At 37.7% G+C, this 16,502-nt stretch overlaps 2 protein-coding genes across 5 annotated transcripts in view; one reads left to right on the top strand and one right to left on the bottom strand.

Annotated features, from left to right (window-relative positions):
* DCUN1D1 (defective in cullin neddylation 1 domain containing 1) overlaps window positions 1–16,502 on the bottom strand; it is a 31,009-nt gene that overhangs the window by 13,731 nt on the left and 776 nt on the right. The window contains exons 1-4 of one of the 4 annotated variants that reach the window (XM_027110883.1): window positions 16,208–16,411; window positions 4,255–4,471; window positions 2,863–3,031; window positions 534–664 (exon numbers count right to left, since the gene is read on the bottom strand). In XM_027110883.1, the coding sequence (XP_026966684.1) occupies window positions 534–664; window positions 2,863–3,031; window positions 4,255–4,471; window positions 16,208–16,312 (622 nt within the window). In that variant the 5' untranslated portion in view covers window positions 16,313–16,411. Of the gene's footprint in view, window positions 1–533; window positions 665–2,862; window positions 3,032–4,254; window positions 4,472–15,872; window positions 15,893–16,207; window positions 16,412–16,502 lie in introns of those variants that run through there. The other 3 variants (XM_027110865.1, XM_027110893.1, XM_027110873.1) reach the window with 3 other exon arrangements.
* On the top strand, window positions 6,605–9,224 carry LOC113622605 (adropin-like). Its single transcript, XM_027110907.1, has one exon. It carries the CDS (start codon window positions 8,480–8,482, stop codon window positions 8,705–8,707), a length of 228 nt encoding a protein of 75 aa, XP_026966708.1. The 5' UTR covers window positions 6,605–8,479; the 3' UTR covers window positions 8,708–9,224.

Here is a 16,502-nt window from a genome sequence, read left to right as displayed (position 1 = left end):
ATGTGTGGTTGTTTCTACAGTATAAACTGACTGATCTAAACTGTTAACGGTGGCTATTTCTGGATAAGATTATGAATGACAATCATTTTTTTATTCTTTCTTATAGTTTCCAAATAATTCACACCAAAAAAGAATACATTTATCTGGCATTCTGTGACTCAGAAATCTTACAATGCTATTTCAACAGATACATAGTGAAAAACTTATGAGCCTAAGATCCTATAATATCTTCTGAAAAATAAACGATCAAACATACATACCTATGTCAGTGGAATTTTAACAACTATTTTCTGTACTGTAGTTCTTAAAAAAAAAAAAAAAAATCAGTGGTTCACATATAGTATCCAGGGTAACACTGTTATTGAATAGGCAGGGTATTTTCTGATTAACTAGAAGTTCACTGTTTCTCAGTATTTTTCAGTAACTGATAATGACTTTATGCTCAAAACACAGAACTTTCTATTACAAACGTGATGCTGTCAATGTATTTGAATATATCTGAAACACCAAATATAATTTTTAAAAATTCTTACCTAATCCTTTTTGTCCTGGATTCTTTGCAAAATTAAAAGTAAACTGGTAAAAATCCTTAAATCGTCCTGGTTCTTTCAATTCTTGTTCCATCTTGGGTATCTGGGCCTTTAGTTTTTCTATGCTGTCACATCTATAGTGTAAAATTAAGTTTATAAAAGATAAACTTTTTCACTATATATTAAGAACATTTATTCCTACAACAGTTTATATTTCATAGAACTTCTTTAAAAATCCATTAAATTTTCATCTTTTTACATTACATAAACAAGTATGGGGTTACATGGAGGAAGAAAAGATCTGGGGTGATTCAATGTTAGAAATAACTACTATTTTTAAAAGAAATGGGCTATTACTTTTAATTATGTAATTCACTGGACTGTCAACACATCCAAATTGTAGAAGTCAGCTGTAGTGAACAGATGAGAATGTATAGTAATCAGCTTTACAATCATCAGTTCAAACTGTAGCAGATATTCCTTACATGGTAACAAATCACATGTCTAGCTTCCAAACAAATTGAAAGCATAGTGTCTTGACTAGGTGAGGAAACAAGCATTCCTCTTGAAAACTTCTTGATATATACAAAGTATCATAATAAACCTCATCTCCAACCATCTCCAACTGAAGTTACCTCAAATCAATATTAAACTTTGTATGCGCAAAGCATTCAATTTCCAAGGAGCTGAAAGGGTCCAAGTACCAAGTCCTACTTTCCACATAACAGCCATAAGGTAGAAATCTTCGATCTGTTATAGATTCCACAAACCAAGCATTCCACTTTTTTTCCTTCAAATCATTTTTGCTTTTATGTTCCTTCCATGCTCTTTATAACACCTCCCAGATTAGTTTGTAAATTAAAATTTTGATTTGGAAGTTCATTACATTTTACATGAACTCACTTTTAAATGGAAAAAAAAAAAAAGAGTTCTAATGAAACCTGTCCTGGCATAGAACATTTCAGCAAGTTCAGGATAAGGCTGGCTTTGGCTGTAGAACATAGTGGCTAGGCCAGTTATTAATTTATCGTCTCTCGGCTTTAAACTCACCCTTCTTTGCCCTACTTTGTGACTATCTGCAATGGACTACAAATTGTGAAACTTCATTTTTCTTGCCAGCTGGTTCACTATTAGGTTCTACCAAGAGAGGGCGATGAAAGGCTGGAAGAGGACGAAGGAACTTTTCTTATCCCAGTCTGTTTTCTGCAGAGAGCAAGGGTTTCAGCGTGTTGGGAGGTCCCTGCAGTGTTCACCAATGGAGGCAACTTGCATGGCTCTGCAGCAAGTGGCCCCTAGTGAGCTTCTTCTCCACCAGAGAAGCAGGCAAGGCAAGCAGCGTGCTCCTACAGCAGCTACGCACTGTTTTCTGCGGTCGGAATCTCAGCCTTGTGGGGATCCTCTGAAGTGTCTAGGCTCCTTCCTTGTTTCCTTCCCTCCGTTCCAGGGGTGATGGCAGCTTCTTGCAACTGCCACCTTTGTTATGCTTAGAGTTTTCTTTTACCCCATTTACACAATAAAACAATTTTTTAAATTTACCCTGCTCAAATTACTGGTATGGTTTGTGTGTCTTGCCTTGACCCTGACTGATTACAATGTCCCTCAGGCCCAAGAATCAGAACGCCTGAGCCCAAATCCTGGCTTTAATACTACCTCTCTAGTTTCTCTGTACCTCCATTTCCTCATCTCTAAAATGCGGATATAAACACCACTTCTCTCACAAAGTTGTTGTGAAGTGGTAGGTGCAGTACTTATTTAGCATAGTTCCTGAAAGAAAATAAACGTTCAAAAAGTGTTTAGCTATTATCTTTCAAAAGCACCCACTAAAAACAGAAAGGGCAGCCTGTTACCGATCCACAAATTGAATACTTTTGGAGCTTCATCAAATACAGACAACTAAAGGCCACAGGTAAAACCGCTACCTGTGACTTTTCAATCTATTTATACCAAGACATTTAGCTAATCAGTTGTCCAGGTCTATGCAGAACAAAAAGTGATTAGTAACTTCCAAGATTTTAAATTCTAGGAGTTTGTTTATAAATTCAGAGTTCACAGCCTCACATTAGGAAATAACTTAAAACTTGCTCATTTCACTTACCCATATAAAATATTAAAGCATAGTAATTTTAACATTAGTCAATCTCCCTTAGAAACAAATGATAAAAGCATAATACAAATAGAGTAGGTTGTACTAACTACACAAATAACTTGACATGGGAAGGAACTAGCATATTAGCCCATTTCTATCTATAGCAATGTTTGGGGGCACGAATGTCAGTTCCACAGTAATTCTCACAGTAACGTACCTAATTTCCTATGGTAATTATACACTCACCCTAATTCTGTCATGCCGTCCATGAACTCCTGTTTGGAGAACTCGCACTGTGTTGCTGCTCTGAACTTCCACGCGATGATCAACACACTAATGCTGGCCGGATCCAGTGCCAGGTCATCACAGAACTGCTGTATACCATCTATTCCAATTTTATTTTCATCTTGAGGATCTTCAAAAACAACAATGCAATATGAAATCAGTGCCATACTTTACTGTGCTACTACTGAAACTGAGAAAGGTATTGCTTTACATTCCATTTTTTTAAATGATCACGATAGACCAAAAATATGAAGCAATACTGCTCTATGAGATATTTTCCCCCTGTAATATTTAAAGCCACTTTGCCCCTAAAACAGCATTCTTACAATTAACAGCAAGATATATATCCAGATAGGCACCTGATTTTTAAGTCTCATTTATTCATATGAAAAAAGTTCCATACTTCACACACATTCAGAAAATCAGACATTCCTATATAGGGATAAAGGATTTTTACTGAACATAGCCACATTTTACAGAGGCATTCTAAACAGTATTATACACAGAAATTCTTTTTTTCTTAAAGTTCATTTCACTACAGAAATCACTTCTTAAAGAATATCGAAAAAAACATAAACTCTGCCATTCAATTTTAATCACAATACAAACATCTGTTGTTCAAATTAAAGAAGAAAATCCCCAACTATCAATATTTACTTTTCAGACAGCAAAAATTTAAATACAAGAAGAAAGAGGCACTCATACACTGTTGTCAAATGTGATTTGCTAACATCTCTAGGAATAAAAAATTTGCACAGCCTTTGATTTTTGGGGCATGAGCTATGCATAAAATATAATCCCACTTTTGGAAAAATTTTGAAATTTTTTTTTGCATACATATTTCTGCATAAACATAAAAGACACAGAAAGTTGGACACCAGGCTATTAAATATTGGTTCCCTCAGGAGAATAAATAAGCAAAAGATGGAGAAACTATTAACATTTTCTTTATTCAATCTATTCTGCATTAACTTTTTAAGTGTATATTACTTTATAATTATTTAAAGGTTATTAAAATTATTAGGCAGGTTTTCTTAAAATCCACTCAGCTGAGTTTTATAAGAAAATGAGGGAAAAAACCTAGTCCCCCAGCCCCCATTCTCAAATTGGATCACAAAGGAGGAAAGGCGGGGGGTGGGGGGGGCGGATAAAGGGGGAGGAAATAAAGACACTAAGAAGAAATTTTAGTGAAAAGAAGAAAATAATTTTTCAGATTTCTTAAAGTAATTCTAAGATCTAAAGAGCTCTGTATCCACCCAATTAATGGTCTCTGTATCATTTGATTTCTCACAAGAAGCATGTAAATTTGGAAAACCTCGTTCAAAATATTTAAAGTCACAAGCAAACACTCACCTTTGTATCTATTGTATAGTTGTTCTAACTTCTTCCTGTCCAATGATCCTTTTACACTCTCTCGTATATAAAGTTCAGGATTTTGGAAAAAATTGTCTGTTGCAACATCTAACTTCCAGTCATTTTGAGACAGACAACTTACTGCTGTTTTTTCACTAGATTGTGTGAAGATCATAAACTGACGAACTTTATCCTTCTGCGATGATTTCAACTTGTTCTATTGAAACCAGAAAATCAACTGAAACTCTGTGTAACATCACAAAAGACTAAGTATTTCTATACTGCTGACTAAATCATTTTTAGCAGTACTTTTTCCTCATAAAATATTAAAACGTTTAGTTCAAGACTTATTTTCGATCTATTAATCAGAAAGACAAATTTTTAAAAAATCTAAAACACAAAATTGGTATCATTTGGGGAAAGAAACTAGGACAGAGGCAGCAGAAGTTCACCCACCCTGCATTTCTCCTAAAATTGGGTCCTGTGAGCATGTACAAAGGCTCTCGAAGGGAAGGAGAGCTACTCTCAAAACCTTAACCAAGCAACAAAGCTCTAAGGGATGCTTAAGGAGTGGTGAGGAAGACCACCACTAACGTCACTAATGGTGACATTATTTAGCCAGTCAGAACAGTCAAGTGACCCTGAGGAACAACGAGATTAACAGGTATTTGTTGCAGTCCTAAAACCCATTATAAAGAATATGGGGTGCAATTCTCCCCAACCTCACCCCTACCCTACCCCCTTGTTTTCTTGCTATTTTTACCAATGTGAGAAAGCAACAGAATGTGAGAACTCTGCATTTCTCCTCGCATGTCCAGGAACCAAGATAATTATCCATAGAATTTCCTCATATTTTCAGTCAAATCAGAAGCAGTGAAATATGAACAAGCACCCCCCGCATCCTTCCAACAAAGGTAATTTTTAACAGAATTCTCTTTTTCACCCTGAAAGAATCATCTCTTTCCCTTAGCCTGAATCTAGTAGACGTTCTCTCTAACCCTCAGGCCTACTGTAATAACCTTCTCTCACTGGCCTTGTGTTGACACATATTCATTTCTCATCTAAGCCCTAAGCAAAATGAAGCAAGGCAATTAGGCCCTCCACTCTCTCCCAGTATCAAGGGCCATGTTCATTTTCTCCTCTCACCCAAGCTAGTCTCCTGTGAAATTTCAGCCTCCCCAGTATTACTCTTCCCTCTCGCAAGTCCTAATACCATCTCTCAGCAAAATACTTGGGTTCTTCCTGAGCTATTACTGCAAATGAAGGGGAAAAAAGCATGTGAGGAGGACACACATTAATAGATACAGTGTTCTGTGGTTTAAGCAACACATCTGAAAACCCCAGCATTTTTGATCTGGCCCAAACTGACAGATCACAAACCTCAACCACCTGATTGTACAGATGAGAGAACAGACCCCAAAGGTTAAGGAATTTATTTTAAAAAATCACCCAGGTTATTATTAGTAGAAATGGGACAAGAACAGAAAGCTCTCATGAATCTGGGTCTTAGTAATCTTTCCATAAATCACACTGCTTGCTGTACATATTTATAAACCTTTTTAGGTTTTCAGGAAAAAGGCTACCAAAGATATAAATATTTCTACCTACCACAGAGTAAAAATAAGACTATGCAAAATCAAATATGAAAACCAACCCTATCTTTTATACCCTGGAGTCTAATCTGTCAGCCATACTCTTCTCTCTCTGTAAATATGTTATTGCTTAGGATTACAGATTAAAATCTCAATCTCTGTTCTCCATTAAAATTGAGAAACTATAAATTCACTAACCTCCCGTTATTTCACAAATAACTTTACCACTTCTGGACACCCGATAACTCATATCTTATTATGGGACACATCTCTCAAATGTCTAGGAGTCTTCCCTCTTGAAAAGTCTCTCCTCAAGATGTTATTCAATTGCAACAAACCCACAATGAAATCAAATGCCAAGGAAGATACCTGTCTTATTTTAATATACTGTTTAACTGAAAGGAAACCACTTTGATTTCAACTTTTGTTACTGAGAGCCATTTTTAAAATTAGTATACTTTTCTAAGAGATATAGTATACATAAGAGATACAGTATCTAAGAGATATAGTATACTGACATATGTTTTAATCCTTTGAAGAACAGGGAAGTACCTAAGGGTCACTATAATCATCACTGACCACTGTACAATGCTGTACGAAGTACTGGAGATTAACCTAGAAGTATAACAACTACAGGCCACAACCTGGAAATTACTTTATAATTAAACCTGACATAACTTTTCTGTATAACCTTTTTCCATTCTCCTAAAAGTTAAAGGCAGCAAAACAATCAGGATTATTGGGGGTTTTACCATACAGTATTAAATCCAGTGTTCTCCCCTGAAGCTTGAATCAGTTTTGTTGAAGAGAGGGAGGAAAAACACAGCTTAAGTCACTTGTGCAAGCCTAAAAGAGTTGTTCACTCTACTAAAGACTTCCTGTTGGAAAGCAAAATATTAGAAAATTGGGGGGACCAAGTTAAAAAACAGTCTTATCCATAAAAACTAATAACAGAATTATGTAAGTGAATTCTTTAACTCCATTTCGTATCTTATTTGAAATGAAAGTATATGTAATCAATAATGTCTATGTATATGCAAATAGAAACTATTTTAACTGGTTTAAATTTCCAGTACATGGGGCAATATCAATATTTTTTAAGAAAAAGGGTTGCAGCTACCCATTTCCAACACCACAGAGGCTAATGAGTGATACCTCGCAGAGAACTGATAGTCTGAGTTCCTGCTAGGCCAAGTAGTAATAAGCAATTCCATTTCTGCAAAGTCTGATAAGTACCCTCCCCTTTCTTGTACTTAAAATGTACTCTGACCATTTCTCTGTCATCTCTCTGTGCCTAGAATAAATCTTAACACTTGTTCTCCCACTACGGAGGATGTACTCAATTCTGTAGTCCCAAAGGCTGTCCTAGAGGAAAGTTGGAGTGGGCTACACAGACCTGCCCTTTCCCCAAGCCTATTTAGGAGAGCTACAACACTCCCACCCCCTTTTCCCAGGCCACAAGAGGGCACCAGGCAAGGTGTTCTGATTTTCTGAGTACAGCTCAAAGGTTTAAATTTCTATCAACTTAAGGAAGAGAAAAAGGGTATCTAGCCAGCAAAGAATTATTTTATAGGGGATGAGAGGGTGGATAGAAAACTGAGGTGGAAGAAATAACAGATGGGTTGTCTTTGTTTCTACTACAAACCCAGTGGGTATCTTCCTAAGAGCAAAAACATATGACAACTACAATGATTCAGCACTCAAATGTAGTACATACTATTTAAGACTTATTTAAAAGGAACTAGAGTGGTCATTAAATAAGATTAGGCAATACAATCTTCAGGACTCAAATGTGAAAACTATCTGGAGATTATCAAACTTTCAAGGAAATTCAATATTGGTTAAGTATGTAAAATGTATAAAATACAGAATATACCCTGATTATTTATAATTCTAGCAAAAACGGGGGGAAGGAGAAAGGAAGAAGGGAGGAAAGAGGAGGAAGGAGATAAAGGAATGCTGTCTCTTGTAATCGAAAGCTAATAACTTTATCAAAGATTACCAAAGTTAGAAATACTATTATTACTATAATCTAACCAGTAAAAAGCACCTACTTACTCATCTTTCCAAAATAAAAGAAAATTTGGTTATCAATATACATTGTTTAATACTTAAATCTAGCATGTTTGCAATTGTTTTCCACTCAAGAAATTTAAGAGTTACATTTAAAATAACAGTTTATCTGGGAAAAAAAAAATCAAATACTTTGGATGTAGCCAAGTATCATATAGTCAAGTGTATGACCACTGAACTTACAAAGTCTACTGTGATAGAAGAATAGGGATTCAGAAAAACTATAATAAAAAAATAATGCTGCGCGCCCCGGGGAGCGGCCACGGGGAGGGCCGGGGGAGGGGACGTCACCCCTGCCCACCTCCCACTGCCCCGCCTCCCACCCGCAGGCTCCCGAGCAGCAGTCTCGCCCAGCATACCGCTGCCCGGGAACCTCCCACCGGGCTCAACTTAGGCTCGGAACTGCAGGTGAACATCTTCACTGCCCGGGAATCATTGAGTGTGTGGACAGGACAGCCTCCTTGGAAGGCCGGCTATACCAGAGTCCCGCCTCAACATGGGCCCTGCCATCGAGGCAGCTTCTCAGTCTGTGCCTGTCTGAGGATGCTGCCCATCATGGCATGAGGGCAGCCATCTCCCAGGGGGCCCTCACTGCCATCATCTGCAACGGCCTCCTAGGCTTCTTGCTGCTGCTGCTCTGGGTCATTCTCTGCTGGGCCTGCCACTCCAACTCTGCCAACATCGACTCCCTCTCCAAATCCAGTCCCAACTCCAGCCCTGGCCCCTGTCCCAAGAAGGCACCCCCGGCCCAGCTCAGCCGAAAAGGCAGCTACCTGCTGCATCCCTGAAGACCCCAGGCCTAGCCCAGAGTCTGGGACTTAAGTCCACCCCACTTGGAACCTGGAATCGGGATCCCAGGGTCCAGCCAGCCTAGGGTCCAGAACTCAGAGTCCAGCCTGTCTGGAGCTGGACCCAGCAACCCAGAGTCTGGTCGGCCTGGCTCCAGGAGGGGCTCTGCTGGCCCTCGGTAGACAGGCCTGGGGTCGGGGTTCATGAGTTGGTGCTAGGGCCAGGGCCATCTGGACTCTGCTCCATCCCAGCAGTCGGGGCTGGGTCCACCCGCCCCCTAGGCCAAGCGCCTCTAGGCCCTCGAGGTTGGGGAAGCAATCCATGGCAATAATGGGAGGGTGTCGAGGCTGGGCCCCTACTCTGGTCCTCCTACTGTTTGCTGGATAATAAATGGAACTACGGCTTAAAAAAAAAAAAAAAAAGCTCATAAAGTTATAAAATTCCTCTTTTAAGTATTTCCATCAAGAAAAACAATAAACATGGAAAATTATTTTCTAGTTAAATAAAAATAATTTTAACAGGTAACATTTTTTTTTTTGTTTGTTTGTTTTTTTTTTGTTTTTGTTTTGCGGTACGCGGGCCTCTCACTGTTGTGGCCTCTCCCGTTGCGGAGCACAGGCTCCGGACGCGCAGGCTCAGCGGCCACGGCTCACGGGCCCAACCGCTCCGCGGCATGTGGAATCCTCCCGGACTGGGGCACGAACCCGCGTTCCCTGCATCAGCAGGCGGACTCTCAACCACTGCGCCACCAGGGAAGCCCAACAGGTAACATTTTTAAAAGCAAAAAATTAAAATTCATTATTTCTATTATTCTGAATAGAATCTCACCCTTAAGTTTCAATCTCTCACCCTTAAGTTTCAAATTCAGTCTAAACTCCAGAAAAAAAGACACCAAGGCCTTTATATATATATATATATATATTTTTTTTTTTTTTTGTGGTATGCGGGCCTCTCACTGTTGTGGCCTGTCCCGTTGCGGAGCACAGGCTCCGGATGCACAGGCTCAGCGGCCATGGCTCACGGGCCCAGCCGCTCTGCGGCATGTGGGATCTTCCCGGACTCTCAACCACTGCGCCACCAGGGAAGCCCCAAGGCCTTTATATTTTTAAAGGAATTAATTTCCTAACTCAATTCTAGTTATCTCAGGATTTGATGAATCTAGCTCACAAAAAAAAAATGTTTAAAAAATCAAACACTGTAATGATCACCCATAATTTTCATTAAAAGCTCTGTATGTTGTTCTCATGTGTTTACCATACGACTAACAGTTTAACTTCATCTGAAATTTAGAAGAGCTGGTTTAAGTCCAGAAAATCATACTTTCCACATATGATACATAGTATGCAGCAGATATAGCCAGATGTTACCAATATCCCAAACCACTCATCTATAAAAGGCCTTCTCACAGATTATAGGTCTGAAGTCAAAAGTACAAGAAGGGCTTCCCTGGTGGCGCAGTGGTTGAGAGTCCACCTGCCGATGCAGGGGACGCGGGTTCGCGCCCCGGTCCAGGAAGATCCCACATGCCGGGGAGCAGCTAGGCCCGTGAGCCATGGCCGCTGAGCCTGCGCGTCCAGAGCCTGTGCTCCGCAACGGGAGAGGCCACAACAATAGAGAGGCCCCCACACCCCGAAAAAAAAAAAAAAAAAAAAAAAAAGTACAAGAAAAATCAATTCAACTAACCAGACTACCTACTCCTAGAGAAGACTTTCACCTAGGGGTAAAGTTCTACCAGAAAGCCAGGCTAAGAATCTAGGTAGGAGTAGCTAGAAACTCTCTTCCCTTCCACCTGCAGCAGAGAGGTGAAGAGTGCAGACTCTCAAATCAAACTGGCAGGATTTTAATTCCACCTGTGCCCCCTAATTGCTGTGTGACTTCGGGAAAATTACTTAATCTCTGTGTGCTTCAATTTCTTCATTTGTAAATAGGGTGTGAAGTTATCTGAACTAATTCAAGTTAAGCTCTTAGAACTGTAACTAGCACACAGTAAGGACTCCTTACAAGTTCACAAAGAATATACTCCAGAGAAAAAAGTAATTTTATGTAAATAAGAAGAAAGAATAACAACCACCATAATCAGAACACTGGTAGCTAACGTTTATTTGAGCTCCTACTGTGTGCCAACTCTGTGCTAGGTATTTAATTATTAACAATTCTGCAAGGTGGTTATCACTGATTCTGTTTTACCAATGAGGAGACCAAGCCTCAGAGCTCATTTTATCTAAACAGACTTATCCAAAAAGTAGCAGAGCCAGAAATGAAACCCTGGTGCCTGGCTTCAAGGCATGCAGTTTTCCATTTCTTCTACATTGTTGTCAAGTAAGAGAGAAAACAAAAAGGGCAAAAATGCAACCACTGAGTAATTATTGTGTGCACTGGGGAGAGAGGGGAATTGTGAACAATATTTCTTCACCTATTTTTATGGAAAAGTTAAATAAGTAATCAACTGACCTTTTCCCTTTCAAATGTAAACAATTTGTATTCTGACTAAAAATTGCAAATTAAGCATTCCCTTACTAACTAAAAGACTAATTTAAGGATAGAACTTCCTTTCAGGGTTTTTTGGGAAGGGGGGAGGGGAGAAGAGGTGGATTGGTTATTTTTAAGACAAGTAATTCATCAGGAAGGAAAAATGTGTTTATAGTCCTGTCATAGTCTATTTTTAAAAAGATGGCCAAAATCTATAGCTTTAACTATACAGAGGTGGAAAATTAGGGGCACTGAAAGTCAGGGTTTCCTTTTCCAATGAGAAGGCTTGAAACCCAGAGGGGGAAAAAAAAACATGTACAGGTTATAGCCAGATAATATAAGCAAATGTATACAATTTCAAATATTAAGCAAAACAAAAACAAAAACCCAAACCCTCAGTATTCATGTAAATTATAATCTGCAGTTTAGAATAGTTACTCATGGTAGGCCTGTGGGTCTTATCATTCATCCCTACACTTCCTGCGCTTTGAATGACAGTTACAATGAACTCTTCTTTGAGAGGAGCTGCATTACTTCTAAGTCAAAAGTGGAATAATATACTATACTGTGTAATCGTTGTACCCAATTATGTTTTATATTGATATAATGGCAATTCACCTGAAAAAATATTTCAGAAGTATATCTGTAAGATTCAAACTGGTTTTGTACGCTTTTAAATAATTTTCCTCAAAGTTTTTTAAAAAATATTCCATTAATGAAAATTTAAAGGATTTTCTCCTCCCCATCCTCAGAATTATTTTTCAAAAGATGACTACCACTGTAAATGGAATAAATGTTTTGATTCTGGTTTACAGAAGACAGTTTTGACTATTAAAAAGTTATTTTTGCTAATTCCTGATTATCTTTGATAATGGGATAGAAATAACCTCCTTAAAATACTTGTGTTAGCCATCGTCTTTCAACTGATTCTCCCAAACTTACTGCTTGAACATTTAACAAGTAGTCAAGGTAGCTAATTTAAATTTGCTCCTCCTCTCCATAAACATCTTTTCTAAAGAAATCTTGAATTAACTAAAAGATTACTGAGGTGAAAACAAAACAACAACGAAAAAGAATTAAATGAGATTTTTAAAGTTCCACAGTTAAAGAACTTACAATAATGACTAGCATTCTACAGTCATGGATATTTGTTTCATAAAGAGAATAAATGATCCTCGAAAAATGAAATTTCCTAATTCTAAGATTTGGTATCTACTCAAGCCCTAAATCTAGAAATGGTAAAATCCTATGTATAATAAGTGCTTTAAATGTTTACTGAAACAAAATATCCTAATATAACAAAGGAATGGGCCACGTACTTCAACTTAATCTCTGTTGCTGAACACTATTCAGTGTTGAGGGATTCGAAAGTATGATGCAATAGAATTCTTCAGCAAAGAACTGTTGAAAAGTAAATCTCTCTTAAAATTTTACAATGCAAATAAGCAGTTTAATCACTCTAAATGATTAGGTACTAATCATATAAAATGGATTCAACAAAGTGATGAAAGACATTTCAGTGGCATTTTCCCCTTCTGCTTTTGCTTTTTCTTAGGTGGGGTGTATACACCTAAAGTGACTAGGTAAACTAGATAGTCAGCAGGTTATTCAAGAGCTTGTTTGTGTCCACAAAGCAACTGAATCCTATTTGGAACTATCTCTCTTCATCAAATGTCATGGCTAATACTATCACAACTTGAACAACAACACACTCAAATTTAAAAGGGGGCTTTCTCACAGATTTTCATTATGCTTGACCCAACCTACAAAGCCAAAATCAAAAGAGCCACTTGACTCACATGAGCTCAGCTCTTTTAAAACTTAAAAAACAAAACAAAAAAACCACAAGTTAATTTTACTTTCAACTTTTTTTTTTACCATATGTACCAAAAAAGTTCTAATTTTTCAATTAAATGTTTACATCAGATCATCTGATTTGATATGGAAACAACTAGGTCACTATTCAATATAAGGAAGAAACCAGAGTGAAACCAATCAAAAATTCCACACCTATACGGAAGGGGTGCTTGCTGGGTTTTTTAAAAAAAAAAAGAAGAGGAGTAAATAAACTGTGGAATCAGAGACCAGGCTGCTAATCCCTGCTCTGTCATATACTAGCTCTTTACCTTGGCCATCTCTTCAGAAACACTAAACCTCCTTTTTCAGGTATGTTAAAAGAAGGTAGCAATACCTATCTCACAAACAGGGGTGGAGATAAAATAAGAGTTGTGAATTGCCTGACTAGCAGACGTTATGTTCTCAGTAAAGATTAAGGTACTTCTTCCTTTCCAAAGGCCCAGTTTTCTGCATACGGTCATTAAACATGCAAACTACAAGAACATACTCAAAAGCAATCTACAAAAGAGATTGTGTTGTGTTGTTTTTATTAACCAGCATGGCTAGGTAAACTTGATGTTCAACTAGTTTTTATTGAATATTGGACAGTCATCTTAATCAGAATTCAAAACTCTGCACACAGAAACTGCATAAGTTGTCTTTAAAAACTGCTTTGAAGATAATTATGTATACTATAATTTTAATAGAACACTATGAGAGAGTAGAAACAAGGTCTATCATACTACTCAGAATCCTTCACTGGCTTCCCATTTCTCTTGGAGTAAAAAAACACAATATCCTTACAATAGCCACCCATGCCCATCTCCACTCCTTACCACTCAGACCTCATCTGCTCCAACGCCCAACATGCCCCCCTCCCCCCACCACGTTACCCCAGCCACACTGGACTCAGTGCTCCTCAAACTCTCTCTGACCACATCTGTGCATGGTTTACTCCTTCATCTCCTAGTCAGCTCAAAACCCACTTCATCAGTGGTGCAAACACCATTTTGCAACCCCAAATCCACTGTGCCCCAACACTCCCAATTCTTCTCCCTGACACTGCTTTTTCCCATAGCCCTTAACACCTTCTAACATAGTAAGGAAGAAAAATATATGCTATGTTTATTATTTGTCTCTCCCTACTAAAATGTAACCCTCACCAGGGCAGGGATTTTTATTTTTTCAGTGGGGGGATATATATATATATATATACACACACACACACATATATATGTATTTATTTATATAAAAATACATGTGTGTATATCTATATCCTCAGTGCCTAGAACAGTGCCTGGCACATGGTAGGCATTTAAGAAATAATTATTAAAATTAATTAAGGCCCTCCCTTAATTTACTTATGTATATGCAAAACAATGTGAAACGAGTTCTACAGAGACAACCTTCAACAGGCCTACATTAATCTGGACTTACAAACTCTGATATTTGTTGAAAATATAATCTTAAATTTCAAAGTCCATACATTTTTTTAAAAAAAACATTAAAAACACAGTAAATTAACACCATTAATTTGAATTTTGTTATTTAACATTTTCATTAATAACACTTGGGTTTCCCTCTGTTTAAATGAGTAAATTAATTTCAAATCCAATTTTCAACCATTTCTTTAGATTTCATGTGAGTTAAAAGATTACATGTACCACAAATACTGGGGGAAATAGTAAAACCAGGAAAAGTTAGTTTCAGTTCTGCAACTAACAATTTTGCAAACTTGAACCTCAAAACCTCCTTGATCTTCAATTTCTTCTTCTGTAAAAGGGAAGAGGAGTAAATCAGATGATCTCTGAAGCCATTTCAGGTCTAAAAATTCTATGATGCTGTGAGTCTATAAAAATCTAGTAGGTTACACAGTCTACAAACTTCTCACACATCTAAGAAAAATAATTAAAATCAAAATTTTTAGCTGAATGTAACTTTGGAAATCCTCAAATCCTGTCCTCTTACAAATAAGAAAACAAGCCAAAAATCAAACACTTTTTAAAAAGATTTTCAGGGGTAACAGAATATTGTCTAGTTTTGGAGTTATTTTTGGTCTTTCTACGTGGGTGTCAGGTAGGTTACATGAACAATTTTTTTTTCTTACACAACATGTTCAGATATCCTGTCATTTAAATTTGCCCCAGAATTGACAATATAACATGTGCTCTAGAAATGGGCTGCATTACACACACTGAAAAACATTAGCCCCAAAATTGTATCAAGAAATAATTATAAGTAAAATAAATTTACAATGAAAAACTTAACTAGAAAATTCTTATGGCCTAACTTCTATTAGGGTCCATGATAATTTAGTTTCCAAACTAACAAGAGCATACCAAGACAATTCTAGTGACATGATCTGAGTTCAGCCACAAAAAGTGTTTTTAATTAGTGATATCTTGTCTTTAGTAGTGTAATTAAATAGTTATGGCTAAGTTCCAAAACTAGCTAATTTAATAGTAGTAAAAGGACAGAAGCTTACAAGCTCCAATACAAGCTGAACTCTCATATGAACCACATGACTCCTGAATTCGTAACAAGTAACGAGCATTATCAACACTTTGGATTCCAGAGGATGATGCTGATTGGAGACTATTATGAGCGGAACACATTTCAATGCTCTCACAGAGTGTTTACCAGGGAATTACATTTCATTACTTCAAGCATACTCTTACAAGCCAAGAGTCTGGAAACTTCAGGAGTAATGTCTATGACCGTCAAAATGCTTAAGAAATTGGAAACTGTTTAGCCGCCCTGGTGGATCTTTAAACACTGTAACATCAATCTAAACAATCACCCGTACTTTATGGCAAAGTTTTCTTACAAATACAAATGGTAAACTTTCATGGAACTTACCACAGAACCTAAGTTCTTGAGTATATGGCAAACTAAACCACATATCCATACGCGCGACACCAGAATTCTGCCAAGTTGGAGGCTGAGACTAGGTAAGTGTCATTCAGCAGAAATAAGACCAGCTAAAAACAAGACACCGGGGCATTCCCTTAACAGACACACACATACACCCTCCTCAAAGAGGCCTTTATGCTCCCCATGAGCAAAAAGAGAAGAACATCATTTTTACTGTCTATTCATACAGTAACCTGCATGGAATTCAACTCATGCTCAGATTATAATACTAAACATAGCTTCTGAAAAACAGAATGTCCAAGAATCAGGTACATAATTACCAAAATGTCAACAGATAACTTGAATACCACGTCTTCAAGCTTGTAAGACATTTTCCAAACAAAAAAGGAAGAGGGGACTAACTTGACAAACTGTTTTTTAAACATCACGAATGGTTTTTAACTGGCATAATAAGCAATTACTCCTCCCACCCCAAGGAAATAAAATATGTGCCCAAAAGGTAGCAAGTCTGTTTCTCCTAATTTTATGAAATGAGAACAGGTTGCACTTCCGTACTCCCCCCTCCCCCCACGTCCCCCAAGCTCAGCGGTCTCCCATGTTCTCAGTAGAGAGGTA

The sequence above is a fragment of the Aethalodelphis obliquidens genome, unplaced genomic scaffold (assembly GCF_003676395.1).
Source record: "Aethalodelphis obliquidens isolate GAN/ISIS:26980383/991018 unplaced genomic scaffold, ASM367639v1 scaffold1, whole genome shotgun sequence".
In the NCBI taxonomy this organism is placed as follows: Eukaryota; Metazoa; Chordata; class Mammalia; order Artiodactyla; family Delphinidae; genus Aethalodelphis; species Aethalodelphis obliquidens.
Note: the sequence above shows the minus strand (reverse complement) of the source record. Positions and strands in the feature narration are given on the sequence as shown.